Consider the following 23,884-nt stretch of genomic DNA (forward strand, 5'->3'; position numbering starts at 1 on the left):
CTCTGCTTTGAAAGCAAGAGCTCTGGGTCCCCAAAAGCATACTGCATTACTGTGTACTGAGGAAGAGAACGGTCCCACTCCTCAGGCAGCTCAAAGCCAGTTTGGGATTTTAGAGCTGTTAATGTTAAATGTAGAAGTAGTTTAAGCGTGCACCACCAAACGTGCTGTAGCTGACACTCTTGGTTCCTCAGCTTCGCCCCAGATGAGCTCTGGAACCAACCTCCATGCAAGGCGATAGTAACTACGTTCCAAGGGAAAAACTGGGGCATGGGTAGGAGTCAGAGGGGAGGCTCAAAACACCAGAAACCGGCACCTTCTATACACTGGAGGGTCAGGGACAAAAAAGGTTTATTTCAGAAGAGAATCAACCAGCTCATCTGGGGCGAAGCTGAGGAACCAAGAGTGTCAACTACAGCACGTTTGGTGGTGCACGCCTGAACCAGCACTCAGCTGGAGGCAGGAGGATCCTAAATTCAAGGTCATCCTTAACCACATAGTGTGTTCAAGGCTGGCCTGGAATGCAGGAGACTGTCTCAAAACAACAACTACCCACAAACAAACAAAAAACAAAACACCAGGGCTTTCTAGTTCAATGACTACTAGCTTTAGGAGCAGTTAAGAGTAATTTGTCTACAGCCAGGCATGGTAGCACATCTTTAATTCCAGCATTCTGGAGGCTGAGGCAGGTGGATCTCTGAGTCTAGGCCACCCTGCTCAACATAGGGAGTTCCAGGACAGCCAGGGCTACGTGAGAGACCCTGTCAAAAAAGAGCAATTTGTCCTAAATTCCCAGCTGAAGAATAGCCCAGGCCCAGTCAAGTAGACCCACTAGGCCCCATGAGACAGCACTTCACATCTGAGTGAGGGCCCAACTGCCCACCTTCAGCTGTGTCCCCACCTCTAGAAAGCAAGCAGCGCTCTAGGACCATCGCCTGCCATACTTCCTGGGAAACTCTAATGTGGACAAAAGGGCCAAAGACCAACAAAGCTAATAGTTTTATGTGTTTTCAATGTGAAAATTCAAGTTCACTACCAACACCCCCTGTCACTCTGTGAGGTCAAAGAAACAGACTGCACTGCAGGTCCTGAGCACAGGGACAATGACGGTCAGTCTGCATGTCCACTCTTAGGACACGGTGGTGCTCAGTAGGTGCCCATTACTTCTGAACATGGGCTGAGGTATGGAGCAACTTGTCCAGGGTCTAGGCCTCCTGGCTGCTAGCCAAGAGTCTGCCAACAGTATCTGGTTCTTTTCACTTTCCAGCACTTGGCTTTAGAGTGGACTGGGGATTAGTCTTCTCCCTGTTAACAGACATCAAAGACAGAAGAGGCCCAGTTCCTGGCATTTTTGTACACAGATTTCTCATAGATTTATTTCTGTGTCATGTTATATATAGACCTATTCATATATACCTTTCTTTAAATATACAATCTATATTCCCTTCCCCACCAAAATCACAAGAAGAGATCTAAATCTTTCCAGGATTTCCACTGGGTCTCCTAAAATGATTAGCTAACAAACATTTCTTAACATCTCAAAAAATAGCTGTTCTCAGGCTCTGGGCCCACTGAAGCAGCAGTGTTCCCAGGCTCAAGAAGACGAGAAAGGACAAGAAACAACTGTAGTGTGATGGGATTTCTGGGATCAAAGTGTCCAGCGACTCCCAGAATGGCAGACTGGCTCCAGAACTCTAAGGCTGGGATGAAGGTGGAGGACACCCTTCCCCATGGCTTTTCAGATGCAGCCCAATAGGCACGGGGAGGGAGGAGAACTGCAGATTAGGCATGCAGGGGTAGGTGTGGTAGAGAACTCCTGTGGGTGGTGACGAGCCAGCACCCTCCAGAGGACTGCCAACCTGCTCAAGGACATGGGTAATGGGCAGAAACAGAGCTGAGTGAAGAAGGATGAACGCAAGCGTGGCAGGAAGAGGCAATGGAACACATAACAAGTACCAACAGAACATGACCGGTACTGGCCTTCTCCCTACAGAGGGTGTGGCTTATGTCTGGGGGTGGAGGAGATGAAAAGTCATGAGCTAGGATTATCAGCTGGCCAGGGGCACAGGAAGGCTCTCTGAGGACTCCTAAGGGGTAGGCAGGTAGGCAGCTGGGACCCCACATTCCCAGGGAAGAAACAAGTCCTTTCAGTTCGACTTGGACCAAATCTTGGCGCTCCCTCGGAGTCTGGCAAGGGGAAGAGAGAGAGAGGGGATGCAAGGGGTCTCCTAATTCCTGGAGGTCACCCCCATTCCCGACCCCATGCAAATGACTAAAGCAGGTGGAGCAGCCAGGCTGACGTCCCTGAGGTAAAAGTGGGGTACCCAGACACAAGCGGCTCCCCGCACGGGCTCACCCCTTGCCCTTTGAGGCTTTCTTGCTGGGCTGGCGCTGGTTGGTGCCAGGAGCTGGTTCTCTCAGCTCTGTCAGGTGTTGCTCAGGATCCTGAGAAGTGGCTGCAGCAGCTGCTGCTGTTGTGACTTTAATGGTTTTTTTAAGGTTGGCAACCTATCAGGATAGAGGAATGGAGGATAGCAAAGAAGGTTCCAGAACCTGACAGGTCCCGATTATTTTATCAGTTTGCCTCAGGCACATCCCAGCCCTGTGCACAGGCCCGAGCCCAGGCTGCGGAGCTGCAGCTGACCTGTGCCTGCCTGCTCACCTCACTCTCGATCTGCTGCTTCAGGCCCAGCTGCTGCTCCTTGTGCTGGTTGGCACGGCTGACTTGCTCCTCAATGCCGGACAGCACCACCTCACAGCCTACACACCTGTGGGAGTCAGGGCAGGAGAGAGGGCTGTGATCACAGACTCATTACAAACAAACAAACAAACTCAAGGGGCTGGAGAGATGGCTCAGTGGTTAAGAGCACTGGGTGCTCTTCCAGAGGACCAAGGTTCAATTTCCAGCACCCACTTGGTGGCTCACAACTGCATATAACTCCAGTTCCAGGGGCTCCGATGCCCTCTTCTGACCTCCACAGGCACCAGGCACACACGTGGCAAACAGATAAACATTCAGGCAAAACATTCATACACAGAAAAGTAAAAATATTAAAAACAAAACAAAAAAAAGCCAAAAAACCCACCAGCTCAAAAGCAAGCCTCCAAGGTAGACTCAAACCCCTTGTCTAAGCTGGGCGCCCTCACCAGGGCACCTGGGAACCAGCTACAACAGTATTCTCATCAGCAAAACCCCTGGAGTAGGATCAGAAAGGGATAAGGAAGCAGCAGAGTGATATAAACACCGTGGGTGGGGCTGGGGTTGTTGGAGAAATGACTCAGTGGTGGAGAACACCTATTGCTCTTGCCGAGAACCAGAGTTTGGTTCTCAGCACCTACACCAGGAGGCTCCCAACCACCAGCTCCAGGGAATCTGACACCTCTGGCCCCTGAGCACCTGCACTCACCTGCATACCCATCCCCACATACACACACATAACTACAAACAATAAAAGTAAAGGAAAACAGCAACAAAAAGATCAGAGTGGGAACCACACAGCACTCGGGAGGCAGAGGCAGGCGGATCTCTGTGAGTTCAAGGCCAGCCTGGACTACAGAGCAAGATCCAGGAAAGGTGCAAAGCTATACAGAGAAACCCTGTCTCGAAAAATCAGAAAAACAAAACAAAACAAAACACCCCCCACCCCAGGAGTGCCAGGCATGGTGGTGCACAATACTGCAGCCTGTAATCTCAATCCTGGGAAGCAGAGGCAGAAGGATTTTGAGTTCAAGGGCAGCCTGGACTACATAGTGAGATCACACTAAGGTTAGCCAGGGATACGAAGGGAAGAGAGACCATGGCCCACAGTGTTATGTGCCATTGGACTAAATTCAGCCTAGGAGGAGAATGAGAAGTCTCCCATTAAGGAACCCTCAAGTGCAGCACCCCCATTACCTTTCCCAGCTACTTCAACAATCCTGCCTCCTCGCACCCAGAGTCCCCTTGAAGCCTGTTCCCTCGGAAGCCTCTGGAGGAAAGTACTGGTCTTTTTCTCTCCTCCAGGGCTAACCCTCTGCAGCTCAGTCCCTGCTTTCTCCTGGCTGTAAAAGGGAGAGGTCAAGGTCTGACAGGTTCTCACCACTCCTGCAGGGTCCGGGCAATGGCGCTGAGGTCCTGGCGCTGGATGTCCCGCCCAATGCTGTAGTCAACCTCTAGTCGCTGATTGCGCTGGTCCAGAGAGCCTCGAAGGACATCGGCATAGACAGCCTCAATCACAAGGTCTTCCAGCTGGCGCACATTCCGAAGGGCAAGGGCCTCCAGCAACACTGCATACGGGATACACTGGGTCCAGGGGTCAGACCAGGGTTTGTAGGGATCAAAAGCAGAGAAGGACTTCCCATAATCCCTTTCCCTCTTTTCCCCACTACCGAATCCTGCATGCCCTCCACTCTTACCCCTAAACCATTTCCTAGGAAACATTAGTTCTAAAGCAAAACGTATTACCACCTCAAAAACATCATCAGAAAAGGACAACCTTTTTTCTTTTTTTCTTTTCTGGTATTTGACACAGGGCTCTCATTCTATAGTCCAGACTGGTTTGGAACTCACTATGTAGTTCAGGCTAGACTTGATCTCACACTAATCCTTCTGCATCAGCCTCCCAAGTGCTGGGGTTACATGAGACATGGCACCAGACTCAAAAACAACACTCTTAAAACACATGACAGATGCTCACCTCCCACAGCACAGCAAAAGAAATGGCATCTTCCTGGTGCCCTTTCTTTGGTAGTAGCTAAGGCTATTGTATTACACCAGCTTGACATCAGAAGATTATGGGAAGGGTCTGGAGTTACTCTGTCTAACACTTAAGACTTAGCCAAGTTACAAGCTGGCATCACCTCTGAGGCATCCACAACCACAAGCTGGATTCCAGCAAAAATCACCAGGACTCAATTCTAATTAACAACTGGGAGACTGAAGACTAGGGAAACGTGACATAATGTGTGACAAAAAGCTGCGCCCACAAGGACACAGACACCTCTAAGGTACATATATGTCTCATTTTAGCAAACAAGTCTGGTGCTTCACAGGAGAAGAACCCCAAAGCTGAGGCTTTGTTGGCCTGGAATTCTGTATGGTGAATGAAACATGATGGGTGCCCTAGTGGCTATTTTGACACCAGACACAAAAGATGGTAACTCAGAACTGTGGGTCAAACTGAGAGACTATCGGCCCGAATGACTGCAGTAATGTTGCTCCAGTTTGGACAAGACAGAGGGCGGTCAATGGCTCTCCAGGTGCAGACAGACTCCCAGGGACAGACAATAGGGAGGTGGCAGGACTGTCACTTACCTTGACTTTGGCAGCCAGAGTGACAACTGACAGATGTCGAAGCTTATTCTTCTGAGCCTCAGTGAGTGGGGGAAGGTTTCTGGCTTCAGCTAGGGAAAGGGACAGAAGCCCAGGAGTCTTATTTTTAGCAGTTTCTGATATGTTTTCTGCACCAATTAGGCTGCCCAGGTTCATTTACGGCACCTAAGTAGGGCATCCCAGGAATCTCTTCCACGTCTCTCCAGAAACCACCCTTCTGGCTCCACAGCTCCAGCCCCTATTTACCTAAGTAGTCAGCATAGGTCCCATAGGCAAACACTGTGAGCAGCCTGAAGGTGGAGGCAAAGTCGCTGTCTGCCAACTGCATAAGAACATAAGGGAGGTGACAGGAAGGAACTACTGAACCACTTTCTGACCCCACCCCTCCCAACAGTACCTATCCTGGGCCACCAAGAGGCTTTCTCTACATCTCCAAACGTACAGTTTCTCTAAGGGCTCACGTCTACCTTTAGCCCTTTGTTATACTATGCATCCAATTCCTACTCTAAATAAGGGCTAAAAACATTTAGTGTTCAAGCCGGGCGGTGGTGGCCCACGCCTTTTATCCCAGCACTTGGGAGGCAGATGCAGGCAGATCTCTGTGAGTTCCAGGCCAGCCTGGTCTATAAATGGAGTTCCAGGACAGCCAGGGCTACACAGAGAAACCCTGCCTAGCGGGGAGGTGGGGGGTGTGTGGGGGAAACAAAACCCCATAAACATTCAGTGTTCAGAGTATCACACACACACATCCATTAGACATGGTAAATATGTAATTTTGGCCCTCAGAGGGCATAGAATTTATGGCCTCTGTTTCAGATTGTCCTCAGTGAGGTGGTTTTATATCATCCATCATTCATATCGCCACTCACTCATCCTGGCATGTCATTCCTGCAAGTTCTCACCTAACAGTATCTTCTAACAAGGCTATAGACCTAGCTTCCGCTAGTCTACAGGGATGCAGCGGAACTGCGGCCTGTGAAGGAAACTCCGGCCAAATGTATAACTGGCTTATACATTTTATCCATTTATCTGATCTCTTTGACTGAATACAAGCTTGAAGGGAAACCTGATGTCTTGTACTTTGCAGAATACTAAACACTGTCAGGCAATTGGGAACTGTTTCTTCTACTTGTCTTAAAGATATACTTAGTTCACTGTAGATAAATCAGGAACAAACGATAGCCAGTTTTCTATGAACGGCAATACATAATACAGTGTACCTCTGATTCAACCACAGGTCTTCTAAAACATGGCTCAGTTTAGACACACACTACTCTCAGGACACAGCCTGTGCCACAGTATTGGCAGTCCACTTGCTCTATACTTCAAGCTCTTGACTCGGCCATCTCTGTGAATGGTTCTTTGCTGTGTTCATAGCAGTTTACCACTGTCTTTGGAAAGAAGGCATTGTCTTCATTATCTACCTTAAATAAATTAGTATATGTAACATTTGGACACTTGGGGAGGCAACATAGCATAATACGCTCATTCTTTCCATTTTTAGTCGACGTTAGACTTTCCCACAATTGTGCTTCTGTAATTGTGAGGGGCAGCACTTTTTAGTTTTTTGTTTGTTTGTTTTGTTTTTGCAGTTCTGAGAATTCAACCTATAGAGAGCCTTGTATATTATAGACAAGGGCTCTTTCACTGAGCTACATCTCTCCTCCTTTTTGAGATGGAGTCTAAGTTGCCCAGGCTGGCCTAAAATTTGTGATCTCCCCTGCCTTAGCATCCCATGTTCTGAAATGGAACCCAAAGCCCCATGAATGCTAGGCAAGTATTCTATCTCAGTTGATAACCATTTTTAAGAGAAAACTGAGCCTTTTAATAAGGTTTCTCTGATCAAGGTGACATGATTTTGTTTTTGTTTTTGTTTTTCATGACAGGGTTTCTCTGTGTGGCCCTGGCTGTCCTGAAACTCTGTAGACCAGGCTGGCCTTGAACTCAGAGCTCCACCTCACTCTGACTCCTGAGTGCTGGGATTAAAGGTGTACCCCTCCACCACCTGGCTGATGACAAGATTAGTAAGAGGGATCACACTGGTGGACAAGCTGGAACTTACAAGTAGTATTCTGAATGGCATGCTCTTTTGCTTAAAAATTAAAAGTCCAGCTGGGTGGTGGTGGTGGCGCACATCTTTAATCTCAGCACTCGGGGGCAGAGGCAGGTAAATCTCTGTGAGTTCTAGGTCATCCTGGTCTATAAAGACAGTTCCAGGACAGCCAGAGCTATTACACAAAGAAACAGTCTTGGGGAAAAAACAAAAAACAAAAAAAAACCCAAAAGGAGAAAAAAAAAAAACCTGCTTGTTTCAGCAGCACGTATACAAAGAAGACCAGCATGGTCTCTGAGCAAAAATGACATAAATTCGTGAAGCATTCCACATTTTTAAATAAGAAAACGTTAAAATTCTGCACAAGGAATAGGCAGGAGGGCTACTCCAAGGCCAACCAGACGACGACGACGACGACGACTTCTACTTGTCTCCACAGTGAAAGCCTGTCTCAAAAAGGGTGTGTGCAGAGGGGGCGGGCACTAAGTTTACAGACCCCCTTATCTCCAAAGAGAAAATGAAGACCTTTATTTTGATTCGACAGTTAATTATCACTGCCCTGTTCACCAGAGCGGTCAGTGGCTACAAACTGGGCCCAGGCACTCTTAGAGGAAGCTTCGGCCCCAAGGTTCTCTGGGGACTACCCAGGCAAGCAACCTACCTCTCTGACATTGGGCATATCCAGCAGTTCCCCAAACACGTAGACACCAGGGGCCTCCAGCACCTGATGGATGAGTGTGGCCAGCGCGGCCCCCTTGGCCGACTTGGCAAGGAGCAGGAACTGCTCCTGGTTCTGGCCCGTCACCTTCACCTCGGCACTCATGGCTGCACCGAGGGGTGGGGCTCTGGTCTCGGGCTGTCTGGAGCTGCAAGGCAAGAGGAAGGCGAAGCTGAAGGTGCCCGGGCGCTGTCAGGCCAAGGGCAGGGGACTGCGCTAAGGCCACTTCTGCAGTGAGACATCAGGTCGCCGGTTCCTTAAGGTCCGCCACATCCTGGCTGCCACGCCCACCCTCTCCCCCAGGCCAGGGCCTAACCCCAGGCCCCACCACGTGCACCCCATTGAGCTCTACTACAGAAGAGGGGGCCGGGGAAGCGGCGGCACATGGTGTCCACCCCAACGACGACGACGCTCTCCCCGCCGCCGCTCGGAACGCGCGTCCTGCACGTGCCCCGCAACCACGTGACCTCACCTCCACGCTCGTGGCTCCACCCCCTCCCCTACAGGCGCACCCCGGGGACGGCGGGTCCGCGCCCAAGGCCCGGTCCTACCCTGGGGCCGAGTGCGGCCGCTACCTGGAAGCCTCGTCTTCCAGCGCACGGGGCGGGGCGGCCGCTCCGTCACCTCCGGCCGCCGCTCCCAGCCTTTCCTGCCACCTCCCGCAGGGCCGCTCTAGCCACCCGCCTCTATGGCCAGCTTCCGGCCCTGCTTCCGCTCGCGGGAGGCGGGTTCCGGGCGGCTATGGCCTGCTTCCGCTATCCGGCGGCCGGAGACGGGATAGCTTCCGCTCGGTTGGTGCCGGAGCGAGCGGTGGATGCGGGGTGCCGAGGAGTCCCCGGCTCGGGGGAGATCCTGGGTCGCCGGGTAGCCCGGGAGCGGCGGGAGGGGCGAGGAGAGCAGAGGGCGGCACAGCGCGGCTACGGCGACTTGAGCTTCCGTGGCAGGCGCGGAGACGCAGACAGGAGAAAATGCGGAGAGAGGAAGGAAAAGTGACGAAGTCAGCGGTAGACATAGTGTGGGTAGTTCAACCACTCGGGTGTTTACGAAGAAAAGTTTTAAAACGTATGGGAGCCCGGAGTGGTGGCACATGGCCCCTGTCCTTGCATTTGCAAGGTAGAGGCCGGAGGATCAGGAGTTCAAAACCAGCTTCCGCTGCACAGCAAGTTCCAGGCCCGTCTGGGCTATTTGAGAACCTGTCTCAAAAGGAAACAACACAAAACCCCAGATGGTAAAGGGAGGGGGGGATGTATTGGTCAGACTTTTGACAGGAGAAAATTGTAAGTGGAACGAAGGCAGTTGAGGAAATTTAAAAAATAAAGGATTTAGCTGGGCACTTGTAATCCCAGCATTCAGGAGGTGGAGGCAGAAGGATTGCTTTGAATTCGAGGCTAGCCTGAGCTACAGTATCTGGTACTGTCACCTCCCTAAAGAAAGCCAGACAGAGTGGGATATGCTTTAATCTAGCACGTGGGAGGCTAAGACAGGAATATTTTAGGTTCAAAGGTAGTCTGGGCTACATGGGTTCCAGGCCAGTGTGAGTTATACTGAGCTGAGAGGAGAGGGAGAGAAAAGGATTAGGAAAGAGGGCAACAAGGAAGGAGAAATGAGAAGGAATCTGAGATCTAGTACTGATTCGCCGTAAACCACCTGGCCTACTTGGCCTTCTATTGCCATAAAACGCTGTCCAAAAACAACTTGAGGAGGAAAGCGTTTATTTTTTCTACATGTCCTGCTCACAGTCTATCTTGAAGGGAAGTCAGGGTAGGAACTTAGTGGAGGACATGAGGAATGCTACTTAGTAACTTGAGCTCCAGGGCTCACATTCAACACCGTTCTTACACCTTCCAGGACTACTTGCCCGGTATGGCCCACAGTGGGCAGGGCCCTGCCACATAAATCATTAATCAGGAAAATAACCCCAGGGCTGGAGAGGTGACTCAGCATTTACAACACTTGTTGCCCAAGGACCTGGATGTGGATTCCCAGCACCCACAGGCTTCTTTAACTCTAGTTTCAGTTGAATGGGCTACGAGGCACCAGGCACGAGTGTGGTGCACATACATACATGCAGGAAAAAGAAACTCAAAGCCAGTCATTCTTTTGTTTGTTTGTTTGCTTTCCAGACAGGGTTTCTCTGTGTAGCCCTGGCCCTGCAGACCAGGCTGGTCTCAAATTTACAGACACCTGCCTGCTTCTGCCTCAAAAAAAAAAAAAAAAAAAAAAATCCAGAAAATGGGAAAATGTAGAATGCTTATTCTATAAGGCCAGAACTATTTTGATAAAACCAGACAAAGGCAAAACTAGATTGGAAACTCTAAGTCAGCATCACTCATTAACCGATACTGAAATTGTCAGAGAAATATGAATCCCGAAGTGTGAAAAATGGAGGGTATCAGGACTATGTTGAAGCTCCTGCCTATCATGCCAACATTTAGGATGCCAAGTTTGGAGGATTTTCTGAGTTCACGGCCAACCTACAGTATGAGATGAAGTCTCAAACCCCTCAAAAAAGGCTAATTCTATGATTACACACCTATTAGAAGTTATGGCCATCATGGGAATACCTGTACTAATTAAAACTGACAATGCCCCAGCATATGTCTCCAATTTTGTGTATTACAATATAAAGCATATTACAGATATACCCCACAATCCTAGAGGTCAAGCAGTCATAAAAAGATCTAATCAGGGCTAGAGAGATGGCTCAGAGGTTAAGAGCACTGACTACTCTTCCAGAGGTCATGAGTTCAATTCCCAGAAACCACATGGAGGCTCACAACCACCTGTAATGTGATCTGGTGCCCTCTTCTGACCTGTAGTCATACATGCTGTATACAAAATAAATAAATCAATCTTTAAAAAAAAAATTTAAAAAAAATTGTTCTATGCTGTGGGTTTGTCTGTCTGTCAAATGCTCTGATTGGTCAATAAATAAAACACTGATTGGCCAGTGGCCAGGCAGGAAGTATAGGCGGGACTAACAGAGAGGAGAATTGAGAGAACAGGAAGGTGGGAGGAGACACTGCCAGCCTTTGCCAGGACAAGCAGCATGTGAAGATGCCGGTAAGCCACCAGCCACGTGGCAAGGTATAGATTTATGGATTAATTTAAGATATAAGAACAGTTAGCAAGAAGCCTGCCACAGCCATACAGTTTGTAAGCAATATAAGTTTCTGTGTTTACTTGGTTGGGTCTGAGCGGCTGTGAGACTGGCGGGTGACAAAGATTTGTCCTGACTCTGGGCAAGGCAGGAAAACTCTAGTTACAGTTCTATTTTTATAAGGTTTGTGTTTGGTCTAGAAGCTAAATAGTAATTTGTGAAACCAGCTGTCTTATATCAAACAGCCTAAGAAACGTGTTTTTTTCCAGCCTTCTTCCACTAACAGTGATCAGGACACAGAAAATCAAAGAAACAGAAATGTACTCAGCAGAGAAGAGATGAGACCATGATCTCAGGTCTGAGAAGCACAAACAGGAAGAACTATGGAGCTTTTTGCAAGATTAACAGTGTCCTCTCCACTTGGCCAAGACACAGGTTACCATAGAGCAGTGGTTCTCAACCTGTGGGTCACAGCCCCTTTGTCAAACTTCTGCCTCTAAAAATATTTATATTACAATACATAATGGTAGTAAAATTACAGTTATGAAGTAACAATGAAATAACTTTGTGGTTGAGGGTCACTACAACATGAAGAACTATATTAAAGGGTCTCAGCATTAAGAAGGCTGAGAACCACTGCCATAGAGATCTTCCTGCACAAAGTGGGAAGCAGCCAGCCTGCACTGTGAATCAATGGCAAACCGTGACAGACAACATTCAATAAAGAAAAGAAAGCTTGGAAATAGAAAAAAAGTTCTAATTTTAAATATGTGTATGTGTGTGTGTTGAGGGGTATGTGCAAAGGTGAGTGTAGCCGCCCTCTGGAATCCAGTAGACCAGACTGGTCTCCAACTCACAAAGACCTACCTGCTTCTGTTTCCCAAGTGCTGGGACTAAAAGCATGCACCACCATGCTTTTATCTATAATGAAGAGAAATCAGATTTAAAAATAGCCATCCCTACATAATGAGCCATCCCTGTCTCAAAAGAGCTAAATAGGGGGTGAGAGGGGGGTGTTGCTGGAGAGACGGCTTGGCAATTAAGAGCACTGGCCGCTCTTCCAGAGGACCAAGGTTCAATTCCCAGCACCCACATGATGGTTTACGACTGTCTATAACTCCAGCCCTGAGGGATCTGACACCCTCTTCTGACCTTCGTGGGCACATGCACACAGGTAGTGCACAGAAGAAATACATGCAGGAAAAACACCCATACACATAAAATAAATAATTAAAAAAAAGAAGCCATCCCACAAAAAGCCAATTAGGCTGATGTTCCTAGATAAAAACTTGGAGTGAATTAAAGGGTTACTTCCCCTACTAGAGTAAGCAGAAAAAGGAAGAAAGAAAGGAAGGAAGGAAGGAAGGAAGGAAGGGAGGGAGGGAGGGAGGGAGGGAGGGAGGAAGGAAGGAAGGAAGACCATATATGCTTGAAATTACACACGGTATAAAAGTCAGTACATGGGGCCGGGCGTTGGTGGCGCACGCCTTTAATCCCAGCACTCGGGAGGCAGAGCCAGGCGGATCTCTGTGAGTTCGAGGCCAGCCTGGGCTACCAAGTGAGCTCCAGGAAAGGCGCAAAGCTACGCAGAGAAACCCTGTCTCGAAAAACCAAAAAAAAAAAAAAAAAAAAAAAAAAGTCAGTACATGACTGTTGTTGAACATCTTTAATCCCAGCACTCAGGAGGCAGAGCCAGGTGGATCTCTGTGAGTCTACAGAGCAATATCCAGGACGCACCAAAACTACACAGAGAAACCCAGTCTCGAAAAAAAACAAAAAACAAAACAACAGCAAAAAAGTCAATACATGGCTAGTGTCACACACCTTTAATCCCAGTGCTCAGGAGGCAGAGGTAGGCAGATCTCTGTGAGTTTGAAGGCCAATCTGGTCTACTCAGAGAGCTCAAAGACAGCCAGGACTACATAGAGACCCTGTCTCAAAACACCAAAAAAGAAAAAATAGTCAATAAACAATACAATTATAAATGTTAGGTATAAATAGGCCTTGTTTTCTTGTTGAGTTAGGACCTTCAGCAGCCCAGGCTGATCTCTAATTCACTGCTTGAACTCATGGTTATCCTTCCTCCACTTCCCAAGGCCTGGGATTATAGGCAGACCCCACCCTACTCATCTTAAAGCTTTTCTGCAAATGGATGTAAACGTAAACATACTGTCTAGTTTTACTTATTGTCAAGCAAACTCCATAAATGTGACAACTTATTTGGTCTTCCAGAATGTTTATTCATTATGAGATTTGTTCATTCAATATAAGATTTTAGGGGCCGGAGAGTTGGCTCAGCGGTTAAGAGCACTGACTGCTCTTCCAGAGGTCCCGAGTTCAATTCCCAGCAACCACATGGTGGCTCACAACCATCTGTAATGAGATCTGGTGCCCTTTTCTGGCATGCAGGCATACATGCAGGTAGGATGAATAAGAAATTAAAAAAAAAAAAAAAAGACTGAAGGGATCTTTATTTAAAAAAAATTTTTGGGCTGGTGAGATGGCTCAGCGGTTAAGGACACTGGCTGTTCTTCCAGAGGGCCTGGGATCAATTCCCAGCACCTACGTGGCAGCTCACAACTGTCTGTAACTCCATTTCCAGGGGATCTGACACCTTCACACCAATGCACATTAAAAAAAAAGTTAAATAAATTAAAAAGATCTAATCAAACTTTATAGGATAACTAAATAGACAGAAAGAAGTAACAATGACTCCTAGAAATAGATTGTATAATGCTTTATTAACCTTGAATTTTTTTTTAAATCATTTTTTTTATTATGTATACAATGTTCTATGTTTGCTTGCAGGCCAGAAGAGGGCACCAGATCTCATTACAGATGGTTGTGAGCCACCATGTGGTTGCTGGGAATTGAACTCAGAACCCCAGGAAGAGCAGCCAGTGCTCTTAACCGCTGAACCATCTCTCCAGCCCCTAACCTTGAATTTTCTCAATGCTGATGAGAAAGGAACAACAGCTGCGGAGAGACAGTGGACAACAGAAAAAACTCCTGAGCTAAACCAACCGGTTTACTTCAAAGATGTGTTGAGCTCGAAATGGAAACCAGGATACGTAGTCCTACATTGGGGAAGGGATTTTGCTTTTGTTTCTACCAGAGAAGAAAAGCTATGGATATCAACAAAATTAATAAAAATTCAGTTTGAACAGGAGAAACCCCTTGATGAGAAATAATAGCTCATTCACCAATGTGACATCTCTACAAGTTGTGGAAAAAAAAAAAACTTAACAAACAAGGGTTGGGGCAGGGTTCTGTTTTTGTCTTTACAGGATAATAGGAATACCCATCTTCCAGAAATCATAAGGCCTTGGATATCAGATGTCTACAACAGAAGGAAAGAACCTATTGGTACCAATCTACACAGGGTAATATCTTACTGCCTAACATCTATATCTCTCTAAATATAAAAAAGTTATAGTTCATATTCAATTTTAAATTAAGCTGTCTTTGGAGTTGGAATATGGCTCTCTCCATCTCTAAACCCAAGCATGTTGTTAAAAAAAGAAGTTTCTGTCCCATATCAGAAGAGCCGCCTGATGTGGGACAGAAGAAAACCAATAAAAAAGGGACCATTGTCGTCAAGATTCTATTTCTTTCCATGCTTGTCCTTGCTTTTCAAGGACTTTTTCTATATCCAAAACAAATCCAAACTTTCCATTTCAATATTAAAAATGTTCAAGTTGCCAGGCAGTGGTGGCACACACCTTTAATCCTAGCACTCGGGAGGCAGAGGCAGGAGGATCTCTGTGAGCTTGAGGCCAGCCTGGGCTACAGAGTGAGTTCCAGGAAAGGCTCAAAGGTACACAGAAAAACCCTGTCTCAAAAAAACAACAATAAAAAATGTTCAAGTTTTCCATAATAAAAAATAAGTCTTTCTTTTCTTTTCTTTTTTTTTTTTTTTTTTTTTTGTGGCTGGAGAGACAGCCGTGGGTGCTGGGAACCGAACTCTTATATTTTTGGTTGTGAGCCTAGCCTTTAACAGCTGAGCCATCTCTCCAGCCCAAAATAAGTCTTTCAAATAGCAATCTCTAAAGTCTCCAGAAGGAAGATGGGGCCCCACAACAACGACTCTGCCCAGTCCAGAATGATGCCGTGGTACTCATGAACATTACTCAGTGATCAACTTTGGACTGAAAACTCGCCAGGACAGTTCCAGGATGAGATGGTCCATCAAACCACACTTCTAGCTAGAATCTCAGACAACTTTGTCCATTACTCTGAGTCTGGCTGCAGAATCTACAGCTAGCCCTATTGAGACCTAACTATATGAGCTTTCTTACAGGACCCCACAGAGATACCATTGTCCCCTAAACAGCAAGAAACAATTCTAAAAAGACAATGCCATCTCTCCCAAAGTTTTCATGTTTCTCAGGGTTAGGGATGATGGTTATAGGGTTGGGGATGGAACAAAAAATTAGACTCTGTTCTCTAGAATAGAAAAAGGAGCTGGGAGGTGGTAGCACGTGTCTTTAGTCCCAGCACTTGGGAGGCAGAGGCAGGCAGAGGCAGGCAGATCTCTGTGAGCTCCAGGCCAGCCTGGTCTACAGAGCGAATTCCAGGACAGGCTCCAAAGCTACACAAAGAAAACCTGTCTTGAAAAACCAAAAAAAAAAAGGATATTAAGGTAGATTATTGTATATACTAGTAAACTAATTTAGTAAAATAGCAGCCTTAGATAATTTGCATGGTTATGGATTCTTGTATATTGATACAAATGTAAACTATTTTTGTATTCCTATTTAAGATAATTTGTATATTGATGTAAATACAAAACTGTATTTCTTGTATTGTACATATATTTTTACTCCTATTTGAAATACCTTGCATATTGATACAAATGTAAAATTATATTTATCATACTGTATGTATGTTCTACCTCTATTTAGGATATTTTGTATACTGATACATATTATTGTCATATTGCACTATACATTTCTACCTCTGATTAAGATATTTTGTGTATTGTAACAATTTTGAGGTTATTGTCCTTTTACTGTACATTTGGTTACAGACTTTTACCTTGTTTATATAAAGCTTTAGTCCTTAGGTTATTTAGGTAGATAAGACTTATAGATTTATATCACCCATGCTTATAATCTCTATTGTTATGTTACTTAGGTTTTTTAGATGTACAGATACATAGGTCAGATGGACGAGTAATCTTCAAACATTTCATCGACCTAGAAGAATATAGCATTTAAATAACTTAGAATTCTGTTGATGTGAGACACAATCCCGGCAGCACCAATCTGATCCCAAGAGAATGTTGGGCTTTTAAGACATTTCCATTTGGAAGTTCGTCTTCTTCCTGGCACATAATGGCCTGCTGGGCAAAGAACTGCCCTTACCTTGACTGCTCACAGTATGAACACTGTCCTTTCTGGACAAGCAGGACACAAGGAAAAGTGACTACTGAACTCTGCCAAGGCAGGGTAAGATGGTCTCTCAAAATTCCTGCTTCTGAAAATGGTCTGTCAGATAGTCTAGGCCTGTAGCCAAATTGGATGCCCCAACAATGCTGAGAAACTAGGTGACTGTCTAGGCTGCTAACTGTCTCTGTCTATTCTTGAAATGTTTCCAAAAGTTGCTTGTGTGCATTTTCTGTTTTCCCAGGTATTTTTATATTTCTTCTCAGGTCTTTGATGGGGCTGAAGACTAACAGTTACAGTTACAGTCTTCTCATATCTTATTTATTTATTTATTTATATTTTGGTTTTTCGAGACAGGCTTTCTCTGTGTCGCTTTGTGCCTTTCCTGGAACTCACTTGGTAGCCCAGGCTGGCCTCGAACTCACAGAGATCTGCCTGGCTCTGCCTCCCGAGTACTGGGATTAAAGGCATGCACCACCACCGCCCGGCGTCTTCTCATATCTTAGCTAGAACATACTAAGTACTAAATTCAGATTCTTCAGGATAGGACGGCTTTTGGAATAATCTCTCTAACATACCATTTATCTATATTCTGGACATCTGGATTTGAGTATGTGTCTCTTGATTGATGTTGTTCTTGTTGTTGTTCCATTTTACTTAGGTTATTACCCATTATTTCTCCTAAACAATACTTAATAATCATTCCTATTGTACATAGTTTTGTATTAGGTTAGAACCTTCTTATTTAGACAAAAGGGGAAGATGTAGTCAGAGGCCGTTTGAGCCATGCCCTAAAGTACCGCCCCTAGTGAGGGAGCAGGTAGCTGTTACACCTGCCTATGACCTTGAGGTACATGGCCCTGGGGCATGGCTGCTGGGGGACCCTTCAGATCTGGGATGCATGTTTGCTCTCTCTTCGCTACCTCGTGGTTTTGGATGCTGAGATCTTGGACCAGGCAGATCAGCGTGGGACATAGCTCAACTTTCCTGCCCGCTACAATAAACCTTCCATGGTTGTGAGCTAACCCCCAAATAAGATCCTTTGCTCATTAAATAGACTCCATGGATTAATTCGATTAAAGAAATAATGTATATCTCATTGATTCTGAGAACTAGACATATACGAAGAAAGATAAAATTGAATCCTTACCTCAAGTCATATACAAAAATCTATTCCCGCCAGGCGGTGGTGGCGCATGCCTTTAATCCCAGCACTTGGGAGGCAGAGGCAGGCGGATCTCTGTAAATTCAAGGCCAGCCTGGGCTACAGAGCGAGATCCAGGAAAGGCCCAAAGCTACACAGAGAAACCCTTTTTCAAAAAACAAAAACAAAAATCTATTCCCAGTACACTACAGAGTACATATAAAAGGCTTTAGGAGATAATTTAGAATATATCCAGAATTCAAGACAGAAGTATTTACTTATTTTTGCTTTTTGAGACAGGTTATCTCTGTAGTCCTGCCTGGCCTGGAATTCTCTAGACCTCTTCTTCTGCTTCTGGATTATAGTCTGGAATATAAAACAGGTGAGGAGTAGTTAATACTCATTCTAACTAAGGTGAGAAGATTGATACATTTGGGGACATTTGTTTATCAAAAGACAAGCCACCAGATGGGGATATGAGTCAGTTAGCAGAGAACTTGCCTAATATTTACAAAGCACTGGGCTCAATCCCTGGCACCACAGAAATCCAGCTTGGTGGTACAAGCCTGTAACCCAACCCTCAGGAGACTGAGGTGGGAGGATCACCTTGGACACCTCGTGTTTGAGGCCAGCTGGAGTACGTGAGACCCTAGCTAAGAAAGACCACCAGTGCGAAGAAGACTCTGGGGCTAGGGAGATGCTCAGGGAGTAGAGTGCTTTTCCACACAAGCGTGAGTTGACTGTCAATTCCTGGTGCCCATGTAAAACATGCCGGGCACAGTAGCATCCACTTGTAATCCCGGTTCTGGGGATCTGGAGACAGGAGTTCACTGGCAGCTCAGGCTGGCAAACTGGCAAGCCTCAGGCCAGCGAGAGAGCCCTTCTCCGAACAAGGTGGACAGCTCCTGAAGAGTGACACTCAGGGGTGTTTCCTGGCAGCCACATATGCATGCATGCACGCACACAGAGAGAGAAACGTGACTTAACAAAAACAAGACGTGGTCGGAGTGAAGCCCCAGGTCCAATCCCAGTACTACAAAGCGAGAGAAAAAATAATGCTTCAGTATACTTGTCCTTATTTGAAAGATGTGTCCAGGGTGCAGGAAGAACCTCACAGGAACAAGAAAAACAAAGCTGGAAGCCTTAACAATAAAGTCGTAAATGTGAACGAGAGGTTTGAACCAACACTTCACAAAAGCAATCTGCAAGGTCAACAAACAGAAGAAAACTTCCTCCATTTCATTCGTGATGATGGAAATGCAAATTACAGCCACAATAAGTAGCATTGTCCACACCAGAGCTGCTAAAATAAAAGCCTGAAAATACCAACTGTTGACTGGGATGCAGAACAAAGGAACTCCTACACAGACAATGAGAGTACTAGCGCTTAAACATTTTGTTTTTAAACAGAACTGTCCCAGATTGCCCTCGAACTTAGCTGTTCCCTGACTCAGAGGGTTGGAGTACAGGACTATAGTGCCATGGCTGGGTACTTAAGTCACTTTAGAAAAAGGTTAGCATTATAATTATTAATAAAGTGAGATAATTTAATGCCCACGCATATAGAAAATACATGACATTATTACATTATCTCCAAAATTGAACAAACTATATTAAGGAATACATACCCATTCATAGAAACTATTAAGAAAAAAAAGGGGGCTGAAGATAGAGCTCAGAAGAGTCTTCCCTAGCATGCACACACCCTGGGTTGAGACACAGCATGGTATAAACTTGGCATGGTAGCCTGTGCCTTCTGAGCTATTCAGGCAATTTGGGCTATGTGAGACCAAACCCATGAACTGTGGACTGGTGGCTGTGGAGCCCCCATGGGACTGGACTAGGTCCCCTGGACACAGAAGACGGTTGTTTGGTTCGAACTGTTTGGGGGGCACCCAGGCAGGGGAATCGGGATCTGTCCCTGGTGCATGGGCAGGCTTCTGGAATCCGGTGCCTGTGGTGTGACACCTTGCACAGCCTTGGTGCAGTGGGAAGGGGCTTGGACCTGCCTAGGCTCAGTGTGCCTGGCTCTGCTGATTCCCCATGGGAGACCTCGATTTGGGGGATGTGGGGATGCGGGGTGGCTTGGGAAAGAGGGCTGGGGGGTGGGAGGAGGGAGGGGGGTCTGTGGATAGCATTGAGGAGCGAGTAGAAAATTTCATAATAAAGAAAATAAATAAATAAATAAATAAATAAAATAATTTTTAAAAAAGGAAGATGGTAGTGATATTGTTGTGCCCAGATGGTAACACCCAGAGAGACCACCAAGGACAAGCATACCAGAATGCAAAAGCAAGGTTTACTTCTGCTGCAAGTCATGACAGGGAACTCATCTCAAGCCATCTCAAGTGAGGCAGGGAAGAGTTACTCTTTCTTGGGGAAGTTAGTTTTTATAGGCAAAACCCATAAAATTTCTTAGAGGGGAGGGGGTTAGTATGGGTCCATCCTTGATTGGTCCAGTTTTTCCCGGGCCTGGACTTTATCTTATTCTAGCTTATCTGTTTGCCCTGTCAGGAGTTTTACAACTCCTCTCCGGGGTCTGGTCATGTTATCTCTGGAGAGGGGCATCTCATGGTTAATTGGTTACCATCAGATATCCTGACTTTGTTCTTTTGTTCCTGGGGCTGGCGTCATCATTTCTGGGGACTTGAAACTGGCCTGGGTCTATCTATATTGAGATATCTTTGTCTAAGGCCCCCTTTTTGAGACAATAGAGTGAGGGTCTTGTTGTGCCTAGATCGCATTCCCAAAGCCACCACTGGAGACTTTAGGTAGAGAATGCAAAAGTAAGGTGTTTTCTAAGTTTACAAGCCTCCAGGGAGGCTCTTCCAAATATCTCACTCACAGCAGGGAGGTTGGAAGGAAACAGGGATGGCTCATTATGCAGGAATGGCTATTTTTTGTTTTTGTTTTGTTTTGTTTTTTTGTTTTTTTTGAGACAGGGTTTCTCTGTGTAGCTTTGCACCTTTCCTGGAGCTCACTTGGTAGCCCAGGCTGGCCTCGAACTCACAGAGATCCACCTGGCTCTGCCTCCTGAGTGCTGGGATTAAAGGCATGCGCCACCAACGCCCGGCGGGATGGCTATTTTTAAATCTGATTTCTCTTCATTGTAGAGTTTTCTCTTTCTTCCCGCCCCCCCCCCCCCCCCCCCAGATAAGACCTTTCTGTGTAGCTCTGGCCTGGAACTATGTAGACCAGGCTTGCTTAGAACTCACAGGGTGGTGGTGGCACATGTCTTTAATCCCAGCACTCAGGAGACAGAGCCAGGTGGATCTCTGTGAGCTCGAGCCCAGCCTGGTCTACAGAGCGAGATCCATACGATGCTTCATATATAGTAAAAGCATGGTGGTGCATGCTTTTAGTCCCAGCACTTGGGAAACAGAAGCAGGTAGGTCTTTGTGAGTTGGAGACCAGTCTGGTCTACTGGATTCCAGAGGGCGGCTACACTCACCTTTGCACATACCCCCCAACACACACACATACGCATATTTAAAAATAGAACTTTTTTTTTCCTATTTCCAAGCTTTCTTTTCTTTATTGAATGTTTGTCTGTCACGGTTTGCCATTGATTCACAGTGCAGGCTGGCTGCTTCCCACTTTGTGCAGGAAGATCTCTATGGCAGTGGTTCTCAGCCTTCTTAATGCTGAGACCCTTTAATATAGTTCTTCATGTTGTGGTGACCAACTATAAAATTATTTCATTGTTACTTCATAACTGTAATTTTACAACCGTTATGTATTGTAATATAAATATTTTTGGAGGTACTGGTTTGACAAAGGGGTTGTGACCCACAGGTTGAGAACCACTGCTCTATGGTAACCTGTGTCTTGGCCAAGTGGAGAGGACACTGTTAATCCTGCAAAAAGCTCCATAGTTCTTCCTGTTTGTGCTTCTCAGACCTGAGATCATGGTCCCATCTCTTCTCTGCTGAGTACATTTCTGTTTCTTTCCAACTTTGATTTTCTGTGTCCTGATCACTGTTGGGGAAAGAAGACTGGAAAAAGAAAACCACGTTTCTTAGGCTGTTTGATATAAGACAGCTGGTTTCACAAATTACTATTTAGCTCCTTTTGATAGACCAGACACAAACCTTATAAAAATAGAACAAATTTTTTAAAACCTTCAAATATATGGCATATAAAAATTATACAGAAACACATACATACTTGTAGCAGTAGAGTCCTAGAACCAGATGGTGGCATGGTAGTTGCCTGGGACAAGCAGGACTGGGGAGGGGGTCATTGTTTGATGGGAACAGGGTTTCCGTTTTACAGAATGAAGATAAGCTGTATACCTATAATGCTAGCACCCAAGAAATCCAGTCAGGAGGAGCAAGAGTTCAAGACAGCTGGGTGGTGGTGGCACACACCTTTAATCCCAGCACTAGGGAGGCAGACGCAGGGGGATCTCTGTGAGTTCGAAGCCAGCCTGGTCTACAAATCAAGTTTTAGGACAGCCAGGGCTACATAGAGAAACCCTGTCTCAAAAAGCCAATAAATAAATTTTTTAAAAAAAGTTCAAGTTTAGGTTGGAGCGTTGGATCAGCTGTTAAGAGCACTTGCTGATCTAGCAGAGGATGCAGGCTTGGTTCCCATAACCTAAATAGTGGCTCTCCACCCTCTGTAACTCCCATCCCAGGGAATCTGGTGACCTCTTCTGGCTTCTGCAGGGACTAGGCACACATGTGATGATTATACACACATTCAGGCAAAAATCGTACAATATAATAAATACATCTTTTTGTTTTGTTTTGTTTTGTTTTTCATGCAAGGTTTCTCTGTGTAGCTTTGGAGCCTGTCCTGGATCTCACTCTATAGACCAGGCTGTCCTCGAACTCATAGAGATCCGCCTGCCTCTGCCTCCTGAGTGCTGGGATTAAAGGTGTGCACCACCACCATCTGGCTGAGAGGCCATTTATTAAAAGATGAAATGTTGAGGCTGGAGAGATGGTTCAACAGTTAAGAGCACAAACCTCTCTTTCAGTGGGCCCAAGTTTGTACCTAGCACCCATATCAGGCAACTTACCACTGCCTTTTATTCCCCGGATCTGTCTCCTCCAGCCTCATTGTGCACCTAAACTCAGGTGTACATATCCAGACAACACATGCTCATAATTTAATTATATTTATTTGCTTATTTTTAGACAGGTTATCTCTATATAGTCCAGGTTGTCCTGGAACTCACTCTGTAGACCAGGCTGGCCTCAAACACAGAGATCCACCTGCCTCCGCCTCCCAAGTGTTGAGATTAAAGGCATGGGCCACCACTACCTGCTCCATACATATAATTAATAATAATAAGACAAATCTTTTTTTAAAGAGGAAAGGTTTAAGAAGGGATAAGTAGATAGTTGGACAGAAAGACTAGATGAAGCCAAAAGACAGAGATGGAAATAATACTGGAAAGCTATGAGAAAAAAAATTTATATTTAGAACCTGGAAACGAAACAATCTGGGGAATGACCATTGACATAAGATAGAGCAAGACATCTGATGTGAGATGAGGAACAACAATCAGACCTAGGAGGAGAGGTAGGAACAACAAGAAGAGTAGAGTGTCAAAATATATGATAGAGAAAGTCTTTCTAGAGGGCTGGAGAGATGGCTCAGAGGTTAAGACCACTGGCTACTCTTAGAGGGCCTGGATCAATTCCCAGAACCCAGATGATGGCTCACAGCTGTCTGTGACTACAGTTCCAGGGATTTGATGCCCTCTTCTGGCCTTGGAGGATACTGCATAGATGTAGTGCACTTAAATGCAGGCAAAACATACACATAAAAATGAATAATAAATATTTCTTTTTCATAAAGAGCAATTACAAATTTATACTGGAGCCTACAAAATGGCTCATCAGGTAAAAGCCTGATGACCTTAGTTAGATCTCTGGGATCCACACAGTTAAAAGGGAGACCCCACTCCCAGAAGTTGTCCTATAACTTCCACACATGGTCTGTGACATAAGCACCACCCTCAACACATGACTGTCTAAAAAATTTTCAAGAGTATTTATATGTTAGGGCTAAGCATACTTGCTAGCTTGTGTGAGGCTGCTGGGTTTCTCTTCAGAACAGAGAAAGGGAAAAGGGAGAGAGAGAAAGAGATTTTTTTTATTACTATTTTTGAATCTGTATTTTGTTTTGTTTTTTAGATTTATGTTTATATGTGTAGGAGTA

General features: G+C 45.8%; 1 protein-coding gene across 11 annotated transcripts in view; it reads right to left on the minus strand.

Moving 5' to 3' along the window:
• Positions 1-643: 643 nt before the first annotated feature.
• Positions 644-23,884, minus strand: part of Cops7a (COP9 signalosome subunit 7A) — a 39,664-nt gene continuing 16,423 nt past the window's right edge. Inside the window, exons 1-8 of one of the 11 annotated variants that reach the window (XM_006992071.4) lie at positions 8,655-8,806; positions 8,023-8,227; positions 5,555-5,630; positions 5,291-5,379; positions 4,077-4,279; positions 2,660-2,765; positions 2,354-2,505; positions 644-1,302 (exon numbers count right to left, since the gene is read on the minus strand). In XM_006992071.4, the coding sequence (XP_006992133.1) occupies positions 1,254-1,302; positions 2,354-2,505; positions 2,660-2,765; positions 4,077-4,279; positions 5,291-5,379; positions 5,555-5,630; positions 8,023-8,184 (837 nt within the window). In that variant the 5' untranslated portion in view covers positions 8,185-8,227; positions 8,655-8,806 and the 3' untranslated portion in view covers positions 644-1,253. Of the gene's footprint in view, positions 2,185-2,353; positions 2,506-2,659; positions 2,766-4,076; positions 4,280-5,290; positions 5,380-5,554; positions 5,631-8,022; positions 8,228-8,395; positions 8,531-8,551; positions 8,807-23,884 lie in introns of those variants that run through there. The other 10 variants (XM_006992073.4, XM_006992072.4, XM_015985698.3 and 7 more) reach the window with 10 other exon arrangements.

Source organism: Peromyscus maniculatus, chromosome 3 (assembly GCF_049852395.1).
Source record: "Peromyscus maniculatus bairdii isolate BWxNUB_F1_BW_parent chromosome 3, HU_Pman_BW_mat_3.1, whole genome shotgun sequence".
Classification (NCBI taxonomy): Eukaryota; Metazoa; Chordata; class Mammalia; order Rodentia; family Cricetidae; genus Peromyscus; species Peromyscus maniculatus.